Source organism: Triticum dicoccoides, chromosome 1B (assembly GCF_002162155.2).
Source record: "Triticum dicoccoides isolate Atlit2015 ecotype Zavitan chromosome 1B, WEW_v2.0, whole genome shotgun sequence".
In the NCBI taxonomy this organism is placed as follows: Eukaryota; Viridiplantae; Streptophyta; class Magnoliopsida; order Poales; family Poaceae; genus Triticum; species Triticum dicoccoides.
Genome location: NC_041381.1, coordinates 558064606 through 558084501, shown reverse-complemented (window position 1 = coordinate 558084501; position 19896 = coordinate 558064606). Strand labels below are relative to the sequence as shown.

General features: G+C 44.8%; 1 protein-coding gene across 1 annotated transcript; it reads right to left on the bottom strand.

Annotated features, from left to right (window-relative positions):
* Positions 1-4063: 4063 nt before the first annotated feature.
* LOC119350603 lies at positions 4064-4958 on the bottom strand. Its single transcript, XM_037618352.1, has 4 exons — positions 4588-4958; positions 4361-4492; positions 4201-4275; positions 4064-4069 (listed from the first exon to the last, which is right to left on the bottom strand). The coding sequence occupies exons 1-4, from the start codon at positions 4888-4890 to the stop codon at positions 4064-4066; spliced, it is 516 nt and encodes a 171-aa protein (XP_037474249.1). The 5' UTR covers positions 4891-4958.
* Between the last annotated feature and the right edge of the window lie 14938 nt (positions 4959-19896).

Sequence of the window (19896 nt, the reverse complement as noted above, 5' to 3'; positions counted from 1 at the left end):
AAGAGCTTATGATCCAAGTAGGAAAAGTATGCTAGTTTATGCCTCTCCCTCATATGAAATTGCAATGACGACTATCGATCTTGTTAACAATTGCTTAGGACAATTCCGCACACCGATCCACCATTATTCCACACTCGCTATTTATGTTATTTAGTAATATATTCTAACTTTATGATAACAGCACCTACTTTTATGTTTTAGCTCTCCGATGTCATACAAAGTTATCCTCTTCATACCCACAACACAGTTTTATTTCTCGTGTCTAGTTGGAAGCAAACGTTTGATGCATGTAGAGTGTATCAGTGGCAGATAGGGCTTGAGAGAATATTGATCTTACCTTTAGCTCCTTGTGGGTTCGACACTCCATACTTATCACTTCCACCTTTGGGAATTGCTACGATGATTCCCTGCACTTGGGGATTATCAAGCTCTTTTCTGGCGCCGTTGTCGGGGAGCAATAGCGTGGGGTTGATATTCTCATGTGTGCTTGTTTGCTTTGTTTACTTAGTAGATTTTGTTTTTCCTTTTTGTTCCTGTTTAGTTGTGGGTGAAACATATAAAACAAAATTAAAAATGATGAAAATACCAAAAATGATTTGCTTGCCTCTCATGCCTAAAAAAAGTTTTTCAAAAAGAGAAGTGATTGGAAAGTTATGCATTGAAGAAGTGAGGGTCGACCTTGAGCACTTGTGTTCATGCTCACGGAAACAATGTAGAATTTTTCATGGAAGTTTCTCTGTAAATAATTACCCGCTTGTATATATCCTTTGTATTATAAAAATAATGTGCCAAGCTTTGGTTTTAGCATGTTAAGATTGCTTGTTTACTATGTGCAGAACAAAAACAGAAACTTTGGCTGTAGTGCATGAATTTACATTTTTTAATGGAAAGTCAAATGGGTCTGAAACTTTCTGCACATTACTTCTGTACAAATTTTTCAAATTGTAAAATTTACTTAATAATTTTTGGAGTTACAGAAGTTTACTAAACTTCCAGATTACTACAGACTGTCCTGTTCTTAACAGATTCTGTTTTTTCGTGTGTTGTTTGCTTATGTTGATGCATCTATGGCTAGTATCGGGGGGTATGAACCATAGAGAAGTTGGAATACAGTAGGTTTAACACCAATATAAACAAAGAATGAGTTAATTATAGTACCTTAAAGTGGTAGTTTGCTTTATTACACTAACGGATCTCACAAAGTTTTTGTTTAAGTTTTTGTGAATGAAGTGTTTGAAGAACGAGGAGTTACCGATGTGAGAAGAATAAAGAGAGACAAGAGTTCAAGCTTGGGGATGCCCAAGGCACCCCAAGTAAATATTTCAAAGGATACTCAAGCATCTAAGCTTGGGGATGCCCCGGTTGGCATCCCATCTTTCTTCTCCAACAAATATCGGTATACCACGGTTTTTGTTTTGTTCACATGATTTGTGTCCTTTGTGTTTGTATTTTCCTTTAAGATTCATGCTAGTATGAGCTAGCTCTTCATTGATTTACAGAATGCTTCATGTGCTTCACCTATATCTTTTAAGTATGATCTTATAGAATTGCTCTTTGTGCTTCACTTAAATCGTTTGAGTATGGTTTTATAGAACTAGTTGACCCGTTGCGCCAAATGGCGCAGAGACCTGCTGAAGACATGTTGTCGATGAAAATAGTTTCATGCTGCAAGAACCATCAACTAAAGCCATGTTCGCGATGAAAATAGTTTGCTTTACTAAGTCCAGGCCATGTATATAGAGTCGGTTTAGTTGTGGTCTGCTAAATCCGACAGGCCATATATATAGAGTCGGTTTAGTTGTGGTCTGCTAAATCCATATGCGCCTTGAAAAAAAAACATGGTTTAATTTGCAGAGCCTCACGTGTTTGAAGTATGAATAAGAACTACGAACTATTTTTGTGCGATTCAAATACATTTCCAGAGTTTTTATTTCTTAGTACATGTTGTCTAAAGTAACATTTGCCCAGGGAGAGAAGCATACCCCTCTCATTATGATTATTATTAAAAGGTATTAAATTCGAAATAAACAATTTCATTTACTTGAAGCACTTGAAGAAAGAGAACTTAGACATACTTTTACACAATGCTCATTTAACCGTGAAGGACAAAAATATTCCACCGTCTTTGAATGATGAACTAAACTAACATATGAAGTAAATTCATTCAAAGTAGAAAAGGGATCTTACATCAAATAAGGCATTACAACAAACATGGTGTTATCTTAGTAAAAGAAATTACATCATTAGAAGAGAAAAGGAAAGAAAACCAAACATGAGATTGAGATTAATACATCTAGGAGGAGGTCGTAGACATCACTGTGATCATTTTGCGACCAAATGACAGAGTCCAATTTGAATCCATACAATTTGTAACCCATTTATATGAAAAACTAAGACTTATCTCTTAAAACATATACTAAGATTACATAATCTGTTATGTTATTTGGGTAATATAAAGGCATGTTTTTTAAAAGATATCCCACTTAAGACAAAGAGTATGCACAAATACTAACATCAGTTTATGTACGACAATGGGAAAGTAGATATTCAATACTGGGGTATTAGTAGGTGGAAGAAAATGTCTGAAGATACAACAGGAGCATAATAAATAACATTTTGCTTCTGTCTAACTTATGAGCACACCATGTCCTTTATTTACTCTAGGAATATCATGTACTCTTTAGCTATTTTTCTAAGTGCATGCCCATTGATCCGAGTAAGCCGCCGCTTCTTCAATATTGAAGAGAGAAATTTGATGTTGTCATGCCCACTGTTGAAATTAGACTGGGCATTATTCTATAGGGCTTGGGGCACAGAATATCCTGAATCAATCACAAGACAAACATCGGTATTAAGCAAGGACCACAGTAGAAGTAGCTAGAGATAATAAATAGAATAAAGGGCTATTTTTCTATAAAATATATTTTTCACTATGAACAAGATTTGTTTAATTGAAATTAAATGTCAAGAAGTTAGAGAGCATGATATAATAAGTTCGAGGAATGATTTGATGTTGCTATTCAACTGTTGAATAGATATTGAAGGCACATTACATAAGAGTCCTGGATTTTACATATCTGAAAGTAGGCGCACCATGAAAGTGATAATGATCCAATTAATAAAACCATTATTCTAACAAAATATTAAACATTCCCTCATATATACCAACGGGAGTAACTTTCTATTGGTTAGAAACCATTGTGCTGACAGTTATTTAACATGTGCTTTTTTAGACGCACTAAGACCATATATAGGATGCAGACCATTCTCATGCCAATGTCTAGAATAGCCAATCTACATAAGTCCTAGTAGCATGCTCCTACAGGATTCTTACAAATACTTACATGGGTATGTTCCCAATAGGAATGGATATAGATTATGCTTACAAAAATGATACACTCTAACACTTCCACCGGAGCACAATTCAGCTCCCACAATCAGTAATCAGCATGAAAACTTAAAAAACAAGTTTGATAGAAATCAATGTTCAGGAAAGCATGAAGCATAAGCAAAGCGACAGACTGACGCTTAGAGAAATGGGCGCTTAAGCATTTTTAAAAATAGAACTGCAGGTTTTGGAGGTTGTAGACCGAGAATTAACCTGAGTAGACGATGCGGGACCTTGGGGAAGTTGGTCACATATTTCCTGAATGTGTATTAGCCTGTGTTGCCGCGACAGCATAGATCGGCAATCAGATAATCCTTTAGCACTAATATTGGCTCTCAAGTTTCTTCCACGTGTATATTCAGTCGTGAAACATGCACATACCAGAGGGAATCCATGGTAGAATAAACTGAGAATCAAAAAATCATAGCAACTTTTGTACAAATTACTACCATAACCTTGTTAGAGAAGGATTCGAAGAGAATCTACTACAAAGTATTGCACCATCATGATAACGACAGAAAGTATAGCTAACATTTAAGGTTTTTTTAGTTGCCACTTTTGCAATTCTGAAATCTGAAGTAACTAAGGTCCGGGTTATTGACAACTACCGATTTTCGTGGGCAACACTTCCAACTCGGGTTAGGAACACCAAATTTAGTACTTTAGTATTCAGTTTTATCGCTAAATATGCAGCATGTAGTCATCAGATTTAGTACTTTAGCGAGTACAATTTTCTGTAATTCCTAATGAAAATTTCATCTCTGTGTCGTAACATAATTGACAGTGTGCATCAATTCAGCTGATTTAGTTACCTTGTGACCTTGTCCATGTAGGGAATGAGGTCTTTGCAGCCTCCTTAGCCTCTTATTGGTCCTTGTTCTTCTTTCCTAAACAACATAAGGAAGAAAAATGTTCAGTATAAACATCCAACACCAAGACGAATACCAAAAATGTTGCAGCAAACTAACTAACCCTCCCAAGCAATGCTCTGCGGGTCAGTGGTGCAGCCACGCTCGGCATGGACTCTGTAGTCGGCGGAGTCCTGCTGCAGCTGCAGGTAGTCGTCCATGCTGGGCATGTCCAGCTCGAGAGGGCTAACTGAATCTGGACCAAGGTGTTAGTAGAAGTGTAGCATTAAACAATTGGCAGGCGGGAGAGTCCGATGGATGTGAAGTGTATATATGTGAAGTTTGTCCTACCTGGGAGTCGATGTTGCTGAAGCTGGTGACCATGCTGACATCGCTGTCGCCGAGCACCTCGGCCTTCTTGCTGTCGGGCGCTGAGAACATGATGTTGGAGTTGGTGTCGTCCCAGGTGCTCATGGAGAAGATCCTCAAGAGGTCACTCGAGCCGTTGCCAGCAGCGATGCTCTCGCGGACGTCCTGCTGCCTCAAGAAGATCCACAACGAGCCCAGCCTCCTCTGCTGTGCCATCGAGTTGACGTTGCCTCCTCCATGTGAATGCAAGTAGCTGATTCCCATCCTTCCTCTCATTCCACCCATGCCGCCATTGCCTGTGCATCATCAGAGTCACAAAGCCAGAGCACATCGATCAAAGCGCACAAGGGCCAAAAAAACACCCAACCAAATTTGGAAAATCAACATGAGGACTGAAGCAAGGATCATGACAGCATATAGGATATTTAAAGCATATAGGATATGTAAAACAAATGCAACAGAGGTAGCTAGAAAGGAAACAAAGAAACTTGATCTATAGTAAAAATAAGAAACAACCTCCAACATAATACGCCTGCAAAACGAAATAAAAGAACTAATTAGGACATGGAACCATTGTAACTGCCATGTTGCTCTGCAGTTGGCATATTTGAGCTATTAAAAACTTCAAAATCTAGTACTTTTGTGTCCTAATGGCGACAACCAAAAGTTATCTATTGCGCATTGAACTGAAAAATAATGTGTATTCTCATGTATGCACCCCAAGTAGCAACCGAAACATTATTGAACTACAAGCAGCTCAAGATAATAGCTACAAAATCTTTCCAGAAATAAGTGACTAAGTAAAAAAAAATGAAAAACAAGAGAATGAGGTAAGTAAGAAATCCCAATTGAGCTAGAGAAGGAGACGTTGTGCCTGAGCCTCCAAGAACCAGTAGAAGAGTGTCCTCCCACTCTTCTTGTCCATGGTGACATGCCCAGAGAACCGAGAGATGTGTGAACTCCTTGGCTGACGAAGGAGAAATACCATCCTATCAGCTTCCTACTCGCTGTAACCGGCCAAGTAGCAGAGCCAACACCCTGGCAGGCAAAGACAACGCGTGCCTGAACACACACGTCACTAAGCCAACAAGCACACACACAAAAAGAACCCGTAGCAAGCAAATGCGGGGGACAGGAGGAGAGTTGGTACTGAAAAGAAATTACCATGGTGGCGACTGGATTTACAGGCGAAAGCGACTCGAGGCGGTGGCGGCAAATCCAGATAGCATCTGCACGAGCATATGAGCGTCACAAGATGCAAACATCAGACTCATACATACCTGCATTTCTTTATCAGCACTACACATCTCTAGATTTTTTCCAAAATGAGAGTTCAGTAAGCTACCATCTTCAGCCTCCTAATTTATCAGAGAGCAGCATTTGTTAGTTTTGAGAAACCTGAAAAAACAAAGAAACATTAGGCATATTTGAAAAATCATGTCAACAAAATGAGCGATATAGATGAAAAAACAACAAAACGAAATTCAGTAAAAAGAAACGCTGCTACAGTCCTTCAATATGTATTTCTAAAACTGATATATCATCTTCATAACATGTTTATTTTATATCCAAGGCTTGACTATAGCATAAAATTACACCATGGTAAATCTTGAGAAAGACCAAGCTTCAGTTTCAGGTATAATCGCTTGGTCACGAATTTTAGGAGACGGGAAGACAACGGCCAACGGTCACGAGATGAATTGTGCCTGCTAGTTCAGAAACACCAATACACCTAAACGGAGGAACTTACTTCATGTCCCTGAGCCGCCGATACTACTTTACCAGTGCCAATGGGCTACACTGGTTCGTGCGTGATGACCGCGTTGGCCCAGTCCTTGATCTTCTCTGCAAATAAAACGATCATCTCAGCCTACACCTTTTAGGTGACAATATATGAAGATGTTAACAAAGCAAATTTCATAATTCATATCAAGAAAAAATATTCTAGAAAGTCGATTAATAGCAAGATCTTGCCCCTACCAAGCAAAATAAAAGTATACTCATCTGTTCATAAGCACATAAACAACTAAGTCAGCTACTACTCACATGAACTAAAAGGGTTGTAATTAATAGGATGGACTGCTCATTTGAAGAAATTTATTAACAAATACTTTGGATGGTTCAGGTGAATCTGAAATGACCCTTGTTCTCACCTCATCCTGCGGTCCTGCTCCAACCCCTCGGGCAAAACATCGCACTTTATCCTGCAGGTGATTGTCAGCCTAAGGAAGTAGGCGGCGATCTGTTGGCTTCTCGAAATGCGCTAACCTTTAGCCGTTGCCATGCTTTCTAATGGGCTTCAGAGGTCATCTACGCAAAGCAAGCACCTCCAAAACATCAGTGGTAGGTTCACGGAGGAAAATATAAACGGTCTGAAGTCCATAGTCAACAATATAGACCATCTTCCAGGATCATACAAAGGAAGCCACTCCACTACAAGCTTTCTTTCCATAGCTACGGATGTGTGTAGAAGAGCCTGGAACAGGGCTCAAACAAGATAAATCAGCCAACCATACAGTTCCAAGGTAGCATCAGGATTAGTATTGATAACTAATCGGGTAATCGTCCAAGAGCGCAATGAACTAAGAGGAGATTTACCAGATTTGAGTGTCAGGGAGCGGAGAGGTGGAAGAGGGAGTTGGAGCCGAGCCGTGCCAGCCGGGATCTCGATCCAACTCCGGTCGGTCAGCCCTGTCATCGCAGGCGAGACCACCCCGCCCTAGCACGCCTACCTCCTCCTATCCTTCAATCCTCCCTCCATCTTCTCTCTCCTACAGGGACGGATCCATGGGGTCGCCCTTTGCGTGCAGGTTCCTAGCGCCGCCGGAGGCAAGCTCATCACGTCCAGCCGCTGCCCCTATGCTCAGCGCTTCCGCCGATGGCAAGGAGGAGGAGGCGGGCGAGGATCGCAGGCGAGACCACCCCGCCCCAGCACGCCTACCTCCCCCTATCCTTCAATCCTCCCTCCAACTTCTCTCTCCTGCAGGGACAGATCCATGGGGTCGCCCTTTGCGTGCAGGTTCCTAGCGCCGCCGGAGGCAAGCTCATCGCGTCTAGCCGCTGCCCCTATGCTCAGCGCATCCGCCAATGGCAAGGAGGAGGAGGCGGGCGAGGAAGGCGGAGCTCGGGCGGAGGTGGGAAGGAGGCGTTGCGAGCAAGGAGAGGCTGCGGCGGGAGGGAAGGAGGAGCGAGGCCGTGCGGAGGCTGTGGGGATCGGGGGGCATTGGGCAAGGGGGCTAGGGTTTATTTGGCGGCTAGAATGGGAGTGGGAGTGGGATGAGGCGAGGGTAGGATTGGACGCGGAACGTGCGGAGCAGATTGGCCAAAACTTCTTACACGGGGGGACGACGAACCCAGCCAACAAGCACACGACGCGAGCCCACCCGTCATTAGCCAGCGAAATTGACCGTAAGGTGAAAATTGGGTTTTACTGCTGTGAAGATCCAACGGCTCAAACGCGTCAGAGGGGCAGATCCGACGGCCGACGAAGCTGCAACCGGGGGAGCGTTCTGGAGGGGAGTTGGCTAGCCTCTTTTTTGTTGTAAATGCTTCGTACGCTTCACTTTTATATTTTGAGCTTGTATGTTGGCTAGTCTATATTAATGGTAAAATGCTCCAGGAACTTCAGTTATATATTTTGGAGTATGAATAATACTATAGTTTAAAGTGGGTTTGGAAGAGTGTCAACTTTAGGAATTAGTGATCCCACTATCTTGAAGGATGTTGAATCTCTGTACGATATTTATGAAAGTGGATTTGGAAGAGTGTCAACTTTCGTTAGTATTCCACTATTTCGGGAGAGGTTCGAGTATGAGAACAAAGTTGTTATCATGTTGCTACTGAAAAAATTATTATGAGGGAGGAATATGTGCTTGTAGGAGTTGCAATAATGTCAAGTTTCCTCTCTATGTGCTTAAATTTTTGAAGTTATACTTGTTTTGCCTTCCTATGCTAGTTGATTCTTGTTCCTAAAAATTATGTGCTCACAAAATCCCTAGGCATAGGAAGTGGGTTAGATTTAAATATGCTAGTCATATTCTTCTTGATGCTCTTTTTATGTTTCAACTCTTATCTTTTATGCGAGCATCATTGAAATCTTCATGCCTAGCTAAAAGGCATTAAAGAAAAGCGCTTGTTGGGAGACAATCCAATGTTTATCCTTACTATTTTTCTGTGTCTACATGATTGAGCTACTGTAGTAATCATGTTTTATAGCTTTTTTCAATAAAGTGCCAAGTAAGACCTTTGGGAAGACTTGGGTGAAAGTTAAAGTGATCTTGCTGTAAAAAGCAGAAACTTTGCGCTCACGAGATTAGCTGTCATTTTTTACAGAAGAAAGATTTTGAGTTGATTCTTTTTGCATAAGATTAATATACAAATTCCTCACGTCCATCAATTTATTTCATAATTTTTGGAGTAGCAGAAGTATGGTTATTGTTTAGATCATTACAGATTGTTCGGTTTCTGACAGATTCTGTTTTCATTACATAGTTTGCTTGTTTTCTAGTTTCTATGGCTTATATTTATCAATATAAATTGTAGGATTGATATGGTACAGTAGGCATTATGTGAAAACAATTATGAACCTTGTCTTTTACAGTACCAAAGTGCATGGTTTACTCTTTATCATACTAACCTATCTCACGAAGTTCCATTAAGTTTTGTGTGATTGAAGTTTTCAAGTTTTGGGTGAGATATCGATATGAGGAGAATAAGGATTGGAAAGACCCTAAGCTTGAGGATGCCCAAGGCACCCCAAGGTAATATTCAAGGAAGTCTCAAGCGCCTAAGCTTGGGGATGCTCCGGAAGGCATCCCCTCTTTCGTCTTCAAAACTATCGGTACATCTTACTTGGAGCTATATTTTTATTCATCACATGATATGTCTTTTGCTTGGAGCGTATTTTCAATTTTACTTGTTGTTTGAATAAAATTGGATCTGAAATATTGAATAAAAAGGAATCCTCCCATGGCTAGATAATTATTTGACTACTCAGTGTCTTTCACTCATATCTTTTGGAGTAGTTTGTCATTTACTCTTGCTCTTCATGTATATCCTATGAGTAAATGGGGGAATAAGTTGAATGTCATAAATCTGAATTTTTATATGTTTCATATGCTTATAACATGGTTAGTGATGACTTCACACATAGAAAGTATGAGGCATAAAAGTTGTTGAGAGTTGGCAAACATAGTTTTGGTCATCGTTGCAATTAATAGGAAGTAATAAGGAAAGAGAGGTTCACATACAAATATATTATCTTGTACATCTTTTATGATTGTGAAGCACTCATTAGGTATGACATGCTAAAAGAGTTGACGTTGGACAAGGAAGACAACGTAATGGTTTATGTTTTCCAACATCTCAGTTAAATTATATTGTCATTGACCTTCCAAATATGTTGAGCTTGGCCTTTCCCCCTCATGCTAGCCAAAAATTCCTAGCACCAAGTAGAGATACTACTTGTGCTTCCAAATATCCTTAAACCCAGTTTTGCCATGAGAGTCCACCATATCTACCAATGGATTGAGTAAGATCCTTCAAGTAAGTTGTCATCGGTGCAAGCAATAAAAATTGCTCTCTAAATATGTATGACTTATTAGTGCAGAGAAAATAAGCTTTGTACGATCTTGTTGTGGAAGTAATAAAAGCGACGGGCTGCATAATAAAGGTCCACATACAAGGGGCAATATAAAGTGACGTTCTTTTGCATTAAGATTTTGTGCATCAACTCTAAACGCGCATGACAACCTCTGCTTCCCTCTGCGAAGGGCCTATCTTTTACTTTATGTTTTTACTTTATGCTTGAGTCAAGGTGATCCGCACCTTTCCCTTTTTCATTTTATCCTTTGGCAAGCTCCTCGTGTTTGAAAGATCATGATATATATACCCAAATTGAATGTAAGTTAGCATGGGCTATTATTGTTGACATCACCTAAAGGTGAATATGTTGGGAGGCAACACAATAAGCCCCTACCTTTCTCATTGTCCGGCTGAACCTCCATAACCACAAGTATTGCGTGAGTGTTAGCAATTGTAGGAGACTATATGATAGTTGAGTATGTGGATTTGCTGAAAAGCTCTATTCTTGACTCTTTCTGATGTTATGATAAATTGCAATTGCTTCAATGACTGAAATTATAGTTTGTTAGTTCTCAATGAAGTTTTTGAACCATACTTGACATTGCGAATAGATTGTTACTTGATCATGAAAAGTTTTATGAGATAAGCTACTATTATGACACATATTGATGCTAGAAAAGGTGATTGAAATTATCATTGATCAAACTTGTGCACCTACTAGCATTCACACTTCATAAATTATTTCTTTTATCATTTACCTACTCGAGGACGAGCAGGAATTAAGCTTGGGGATGCTGATACATCTCCAACGTATCTATAATTTATGAAGTATTCATGCTATTATATTACCCATCTATGGTGTTTTATATGCATTTATATATCATTTTATATGATTTTTGGGACTAACCTATTGACCTAGAGCCCAGTGCCAGTTTCTCTTTTCTCCTTGTTTTTGTGTTTTACAGAAAAGGGATACCAAACGGAGTCCAAATGACGTGCCAATTTATGAGGATTTTTTATGGACCAAAAGAAGACCATGGAGCATCGGAGTTGGGCCAGAAGAGCTCCGGGCTGCCCACGAGATAGGAGGGCGCGCCCCCCTGTCTCGTGGACGGCCCGGAGACCCCCCTGACGTGAAACCTACGCCAATAATTCCTATAAATACTGAAACTTTCGAGAATTAACCTAGATGGAAAGTTCCGTCGCCGCAAGCCTCTGTAGCCACGAGAAATCAATCTAGGCCCTCTCTGGCACCCTGCCGGAGGGGCCATGATCACCGGAGGCCATGGAGGAGGATCTCGGAGGGGCCATCATCTCCAGGAAGGCCAAGGACCAGAGGGGGAAAGCCATGGAGGAGGAAGCACAAGGGGGAGAAACTCTCCTCCTCTCTCTTGGTGGCACCGGAGTGCCATCGGGAGGGGAATCATCGCCGCGGTGATCGTCTTCATCAACATCACCATCATCATCACCATCCTCATCTCTTTTACGCGGTCCACTCTCCCGCACCCCGCTGTAATCCCTACTTGAACATGGTGCTTTATGCTACATATTATGATCCAATGATGTGTTGCCATCTTATGATGTTTTGAGTAGATATCTTTTGTCCTTGAGTTGATTGATGATCTAGATTGGTACGAGTTGTATGTTTTATTTTGGTGCTATCCTATGGTGCCCTCCGTGTCGCGCAAGCGTGAGGGATTCCCGTTGTAGGGTGTTGCAATACGTTCATGATTCGCTTATAGTGGGTTGCTAGAGTGACAGAAGCTTAAACCCGAGTAAAGGGGTTGTTGCGTATGGGATAAAAGGGGACTTAATGCTTTAATGCTATGGTTGGGTTTTACCTTAATGAATCTTTTAGTATTTGCGGATGCTTGCTAGAGTTTCCAATCATAAGAGCATATGACCCAAGTAGGAAAAGTATGCTAGTTTATGCCTCTCCGTCATATGAAATTGCAATGACGACTATCAATCTTGTTAACAATTGCTTAGGACAATTCTGCACATCGATCCACCATTATTCCACACTCGCTATTTATATTATTTAGTAATATATTCTAACTTTATGATAACAGCACCTACTTTTATGTTTTAGCTCTCCGATGTCATACAAAGTTATCCTCTTCATACCCACAACACAGTTTTATTTCTTGTTTCTAGTTGGAAGCAAACGTTCGGTGCACGTAGAGTCGTATCAGTGGCAGATAGGGCTTGAGATAATATTGATATTACCTTCAGCTCCTTGTGGGTTCGACACTCCATACTTATCACTTCCACCTTTGGTAATTGCTACGATGATTCCCTGCACTTGGGGATTATCAGATACCTGGCCGCAAACATTGCGCATCGTCTCCCGGACGCAGGGCAGATCGTCCCTACTCCGGAACCCCATGAGAGGGTTGTATTCCTTGCTCACTTCATCCGCGGACTGGGATTCCCCCTCCACCCATTTTTCCGCTGGCTCATGTTTTACTATGGGCTGGACTTCCATGATCTGGCCCCCAATTTCATCCTCAACATCTCGGTGTTTATCATCGTGTGCGAGGCCTTTCTCTGCATTACGCCCCACTTTGGCCTATGGCTGAAGACCTTCAACGTGAAGCCGAAGGTGGTGGTCGGCCAGCAAGCGGAGTGCGGAGGTGCCATGGTGGGAAAGATGCCCAATGTCACCTGGCCCAAAGGCTCCTTTGTGGAGACCATGAAGGGGTGGCAATCGGGGTGGTTCTACATCACCGAGCCGAGCGACACCAATTGGGCGGTGGCCCCTGAATTTTGATCCGGCGTCCCCATGCGGCTCACCTCCTGGAAAAATAAGAGCTTAGCCTGGGGCTCATCAGTGGAGCTGACCGAACTCCAGACCTGTGTCAGAAATATGATAAGCAAGAAAATCAAGCTTGTCAACGTGGTCCAGGTCATGCTCTTCCGCTCGATCCTTTCGTGTCAAAGATGGGCTTTTAATATGTGGGAGTTCGACCCGACCGAACACTAGATGCTGCGAGAGCTCTTCGACATGATGCACGAAGATGTCTGGAAGGTGTTGTTCAAGGCAACCGAGGTACCACCGCCCATAGCCGAATATCACGGACTCAACGCAAAGCTCCCTGCCAATCTGGTAAGTTTTTATATTTTGCAAGATGTGCTTTCCCCCTGTACATTCGCAGGAGGAATCTAAGCCTCCATGCCAATTTAATAGGACTGGGTAGCGATAGCGGAGCGGATTGACTGTCCGGCTCCACTACCCGAAGATCAAGCATCGCCTCTCTTAACTGAGATGTTGTTCCCGGGGCCCTATGAGATGCCAGAGAAGAAGGCCAAGAAGAAAGCCATGGGGACCAGGAAAGGTCTCCGGTGCAAGATTGTATCGGACTCATCATCTAAAGACACCGAGGCGCGCTCCTCCAACAAAGATGAGGAGGAGGAAGAGGAAATCCCTCTCCCAACCAGTGGGGAGAAGAAAAGGAAGGCCGCCCTGGGGAGGCCGAAGGGTCCAAGACGGGAAAGACCTTCCCTCCGGACCACTCCACCACAGCCGCCTACAGCGATGAGGAGTGGTTACCCAAGGACAAGCCCCTGGCGAAGTCGTAAGTATCTGGACACTATAATACTTCTGGTACGTTTTTCTTTATTGCTTCTTATCAAGCCAATCATACTCGTGTAGTCCGGCCAAAGCCCACATTGACGTATCCTCCTCGGACGGGTCTTTGGGCCAGCAAGCGATGAACATCGATTCAATCCCGACGGCCTCCTCCCCCCGGCCCATGGACGACACCGAGGTGTTGTCCCAGAGGATACCGGACCAGGGGGAGACATTTCTGGAGACGCCCCAAGGCGAAATCCCATACGTCGGGCACATGGGAGGGAAGACCCCCATGGATGCTGAGAACGGGGGCCGCAACAAGTCTGGCCCCTAGCCTGATACTGCGCCGAAACCCGCAGTGGTTCCAGATTTTGGCAGGCAGCCTCTCTCTAAGGGGGGCGAGCCGCCCGTGCCGATGACCTCTGTCCAACCAAAGGCATCAGACAACTTGCTGGAAGCGCTTCGCGGCGCTTCCATTGATGAAGAGCACCGCACCATCATGAGTGCGGTGATTGAGAAGGTTCGGTCCGCCAAAAGCGGATTGACCGAAGCCTACGCCAGCCTCCTAACAGGCTTTGAGGTAAGTAATCAAATTATGAGAAAGTATCATAGCATAGGCAGTAGCCCCTGATGTTCTGTTTGGTGTTCGGAAAGAAAGGCCGAACAGAGGATCAAATAATATCGCAGAAGTCTAACCGAAAATGTCTATGTGAATAAGCAGGCGTCGTTGCTGGTTGCTGCCGCTCGTACTGCGGAGGTCTCTGGACTGAAGCGGGACCTGGAGCGAGCCAAAGAAGAGCTCGGCCTTGTGAAGAGGCAGCTTGAGGAGAACAAAGGTACACAATACCCCGTCTGCATATTTTAAAAGGAAGAATGATTTATGCTAATGAAAGCGTCATGAATTTTACTAGGGGACGCGACCGAAGTGGCGGCCCTTAAGATGGCGCTGGCCGAGGCCGAAGACAAAGCGGCCAAGGAGCGCTCCGAGCGTGAGAAGCAAGAGGCTCGGGTCAGCGAGGTCCAGCAAGAGCTCCAGGATTTCGTCCAAAAATACGAGTCCTTGGAGCGTGACTCTAAGACGCAAGAGTCCGAGCTTGCTAAGGCCCTCCAGAGCGTCCGAGACACGAGGGCCGAAGACCAAAAGGCCCTCCAGGAGGTTCAAGCGGCCAAGAAGATTGCGGCGGGTAAGGCATTCAATATGCCAAGCAAGCATGTGAAGGAGGCTTTCTTTTTACTTACCCGAATTTGGAGCTCTCCGGGAGCATTCGCAGATCTGTTGTGCAGCATATCTGATGTCATAGAGTTCTACCAAGATGAAGAAGGGAGCTCGATGGAGAAGTTGTTCTGGTCCCAATATATTGGGGCCGAACAACCGATGCCCTTGAGCGACCAGCTGAAGCAACTGGTCGAACTGCACAAGACGGCCGAACTGGCCATGAAGGACCTCATAGTCCGGATGTGGCCTGCCGAGCCCCTGCCCAGCAGCTACTTTGGCCTGGTGAAGCTGCTTGTGAATGCCTGCCCGAGGCTTGAAGTCATAAAGCGGTCAGTCTGTATTGAAGGTGTGCGCAGGGCCTTCACCCGCGCGAAGGTGCACTGGGCGAAGATGGATGCCGAGAAGCTGGTGACGGAGGGGTCGCCGAAGGGTAAGGAGCACCGCCACCCCGAAAAGTATTACGACGATGTCCTGAAGGGCGCCCGCCTTGTGGCGGAGGAATGTGCTAAGGATGTAATATTTGAATGAATGTACTCATTTGATCCTATAATATGAAAACAAGTTCGTTTGCGCCATGTAACGCTTGTTGATTTAAAATATTACCTTCTGTGCGGCTGTTTATAAAATCTGAGAGTTGGCCAGTCGTCGGCTTCTGCCCCCATGTAACTAGTACTGGGGTGTTCGGGATAAATCTAAACACTCTTTATCCAAATTTTTGGTCCTTTAAGGAGGTGTTTAGCACAGCGAACAAGACAATCGGACTATACGGCTTTATCACTCTCACTTAGCCATAGAAGTCTATAATTTTAAATTTTAGCGTAGCCCCTGGTATTCGGAAAGCCGAACTTGGGGCGCTATACACGCCTAAATCGGACAAGGCCGATTCCTCGCCCAAAGTGGAAAAAAATCTTGAAGGATTTGAGACCTCTCGAACAGCGACCAGCTCTCGCCGCATCATGACAGTCAGTTTTCATCTTTCTCTACTGAGGTGCTCATCCGGAAGAACCAGGACACAATTGCAGTAGTTCTCCATGTGCTACCTTAGCCGATCTAGTGGAACGTAAGGTACTAGAACATGGGAGCCGGGAAAACCCAACTATTGACCCAAGACATTATTCGGAGCTGATGCATATAATGCTATAAGTTCGAGGTGCTGCACTATCTAGAGTGTTCGGACTTTTCTTGCCATGTTATGGGGTATACCGAAGCCCCTGGCGAATTGAATCATACCAACATGTACGTGTGCAATTTAAGATACATAAACGGTCAAGGAAAAAAGATAACGAAATGTAACAGTAAGTTGACATTGTACATTCTTTTCCATTGTTGTTTGAATAATACGTCTAGGTGTATGTATACAAGTAGTGTGATAAGCAAAATAGGACTATTTGACATGTCCTAACCAAGAGTGAGCTGCGTATGGGTATGTAAAACAGGTATAGTGATCATTATTATAGACCACCTAGGGATTCCCTTGTACGACAAAGCTCCTTGCCTCCTTGGTGTCACTGTCCCGTGCTGGGTCCGGTAATCGGACTTTCAGAAGATCCTCCGGAAAATAGGGAGCTGAAAGAAAGAAAAGTGTGAAGGTATACGGGTCCTGGGGCGGTTGAGCCACATTGTGGGCCGTATTGTAGTTGTGCCTCCGCCTATGCCAATGGTATTTTTAGTGCGTAATTATGTACGCACGGCACGAATATCACCGCTTGACTAGGACTAGGACGGAGGCCGAATTGCTAGGCGAGCTCAGGACGTGCCGGCCGATCCTGTTGCAGAGTACTCCGGACTCGTTTAGCAGTGTCCAGGGGCTTTATTGCCGAATTTGGGGTCTGCCTAAGAAGGTTGCTTTGTACTTCTGTTGCGAGGTCCGCAGTGTGCTCCTCTGTACGGAGGGAGTTCTCTGTGTTTCCGTTGACTGTTATAACCCCGCGAGGTCCTGGCATCTTGAGCTTGAGGTAGGCATAATGCAGTACCGCATTAAATCTAGCAAATGTGGTTCGTCCGAGCAGTGTGTGATAGCCACTGCGGAAGGGGACGATATCGAAGATTAACTCCTTGCTTCGGAAGTTTTCTGGAGATCCGAAGACTACTTCCAGTGTGATTGAGCCCGTGCAAACAGGCCTCTACACCTGGTATGACACCTTTAAAGGTGGTTTTGGTGGGTTTGATCCTCGAGGGATCGATGTCCATTTTGCGCACTGTATCCTGATAGAGCAGGTTCAGGCTGCTGCCACTGTCCATAAGGACTCGTGTCAGGTGGAATCCGTCAATGATGGGGTCGAGGACCAATGCAGCCGAATCACCATGACGGATACTGGTAGGATGGTCCCTGCGATCAAAAGTGATCGGACAAGAAGACCATGGATTGAACTTTGGGGCGACTGGCTCCATCGCGTGGATGTCCCTTAGTGCGCTCTTCCGCTCCCGCTTGGGAATATGGGTGGCGTATATCATGTTTACCATTTTCACTTGGGGAGGAAATTTCTTCTGTCCTCCTGTGTTCGGCAGCCGGGGCCCCTCATCGTCGTCACTATGCGGCCCCTTTTTCTTGTGTTCGGCATTCAACTTGTCGGCCTGTTTACACACCTAGCATTCTCTGTTGGTTTGGTTGGCTGGTTTATCGGGGGTGCCGTGAATTTGACACGAGCGATCGAGTATGTTGTCCAGACCGGACGGGCTCGGATTGTTTATTTTGAATGGCTTTCTCCGCTGACCGGACTTAGAGCCGCTGAATCCGGCATTGACTGCTGTGTCTTCGGCGTTGTCGCCATTGTTGCGATGCTTGTGTCTGTTGTGTCGGGGCTTGCTGTTGTTTTCTCTGGCATCTGAAGTGCCAGGATTTCTTGATATGTTGTTGCTGCGAGCCAGCCAGCTATCCTCGCCTGCACAAAAGCGGGTCATGAGTGTCGTGAGGGCTGCCACAGACTTCAGCTTCTCTTGGCCGAGGTGTCGGGCGAGCCACTCATCGTGGATGTTATTCTTAAAGGCCGCTAGGGATTCTACGTCCGGACAGTCAACAATTTGGTTCTTTTTAGTTAGGAACCGAGTCCAGAATTTCCTGGCTGACTCTCTGGGCTGTTGGGTTATGTGACTTAAGTCATCAGCATCCGGCGGTCGCACGTAAGTGCCCTAGAAGTTGTCAAGGAATGTGTCTTCCAGGTCCTCCCAACTGCTAATGGAGTTTGCTGACAGGCTATTCAGCCAATGCCGAGACGGTCCCTTCAGTTTTAGTGGGAGGTACTTGATGGCGTGTAGATCATCGCCGCGGGCCATGTGAATGTGGAGAAGGAAATCTTCAATCCATACCGCGGGGTTTGTTGTACCATCGTATGATTCAATATTCACGGCTTTAAACCCTTCTGGGAATTCATGATCCATTACTTCGTCACTGAAGCATAGGGGGTGTGCGGAGCCTCTGTGCCGGCTACATCACGACGTAGTTCAAATGAGTCTGATCTATTGTATTCGGCCTGACCGGATTTATTTTTAGTATATCTGGCATGACGGTCGTCGTCTCGCATTGGGGCGCGCCCCCGTGATCCGTAGATCGATCTTGACTGTCCTGCTTTCTTTTCCAATATGTCTAGCAGGTCCTGCATGTAGCCCCGGGCCTTGGTGTTTTTGTTTGATTGGCGATAGGGTGCGGGCTGGTATTCGGGCTGATACGCCGCTTTGTCTCAGCCACAAGGTGGCTGGTCAGCCGTATCCTGCGCTGGTAGTGTAGGCTTTAATGCCTCCTCCTCGAGTTGAGGTAGCAACCTGTGCTTTGGGTAACTTTTGGTTGGGAGCTCGAGTCTGTATTCCTCGGCTGCCAGGACGTCAGTCCATCTATCAGTTAGCAGATCTTGATCATCTTGAAGCTATTGCTGCTTTTTCTTCAGGCTTTTTGAAGTGGCTATAAACCGGCGCTTGAAGCGATCCTGCTCTACGGGATTCTCAGGCACGATGAATTCTTCATCGCCAAGGCTCACCTCGTCTTCGGAGAGGGGCATGTAATTATCATCCTCCAAGTCTCCATCCATTGCATGTTCATGAGGGCTAACTTGCCCATCCTCCCGTTCGTCCTGCTCGAAGTCTGGGTGGGCGGGATTGTTTTTGACTTTGGCATCATCCGGAGTGCTATTGTCTCTTGTGCCAGTATCGCTATTTTTGCTATGGCGGGGCTTAGAGCGGCGCCGATGACGCCGGTTCTTAGATTGCTTCTCAAGGGGATTATCCTCCATTGCCTCATCGCCATCGCTTTCTTTGGGTGTGTCCACCACGTATATATCATATGATGAGGTGGTTGTCCAGCGCCCTATGGGCGGCGGTTCCTGTTCTTCTCCTGCATCGTTGTCCATACCGTCGATGTCTTCAGAGTCGAAGTCAAGCATGTCGGTTAAGTCATCAATAGTGGCTATTAAGTGGGTGGTGGGTGGGGAACGAATTTCTTCGTCGTCTGCTTACCACTCAAGCCAGACATAGTTCGGCCAAGAGTCTCCTCACACAGAGAGAGACTTTGATGAATTTAGCACGTCACCCAAGGGCGAGTGCTGAAAGATATCCATGGAGGTAAACTCTATGATCGGTGCCCAATCAGATTCGATAGGCGCGGATGCATGCGGTTCGGAGCCTACGGCTGGAGACGAGTCCGAGGGTCCGATAACACAGATCTCATTGGAGGTGAAGTCTGTGTTCGGCTCTAATGCCACTGAGTGTGCGGCCTCCGTGGCGGGGTCCATCCACCCGTCCTCGGATGGCACGATCTGCTCCGGATTAACGGTCGGGGCAGCCGCAGGTGTGATCTCCCGAACACCGCCCGATGGCAGATCTAAGTTATGCTCGTCGTGACTGTTCGGCGCACCTGACATGAGCTCAAATCCGTCAAAGATCAAGTCTCCGCGGATGTCGATGGTGTAGTTCAAGCTTCCAAACCTGA

Excerpts from the sequence above, each read along its gene's own strand:
- LOC119350603 (XM_037618352.1), bottom strand. The coding sequence starts at position 4,890 with ATGGGTGGAATGAGAGGAAGGATGGGAATCAGCTACTTGCATTCACAT. Across the intron at positions 4,493-4,587 it reads TCAGCAACATCGACTCCCAG|ATTCAGTTAGCCCTCTCGAG; the intron begins GTAGGACAAACT and ends ACCTTGGTCCAG. Across the intron at positions 4,276-4,360 it reads GCAGAGCATTGCTTGGGAGG|GAAAGAAGAACAAGGACCAA; the intron begins GTTAGTTAGTTT and ends TATGTTGTTTAG.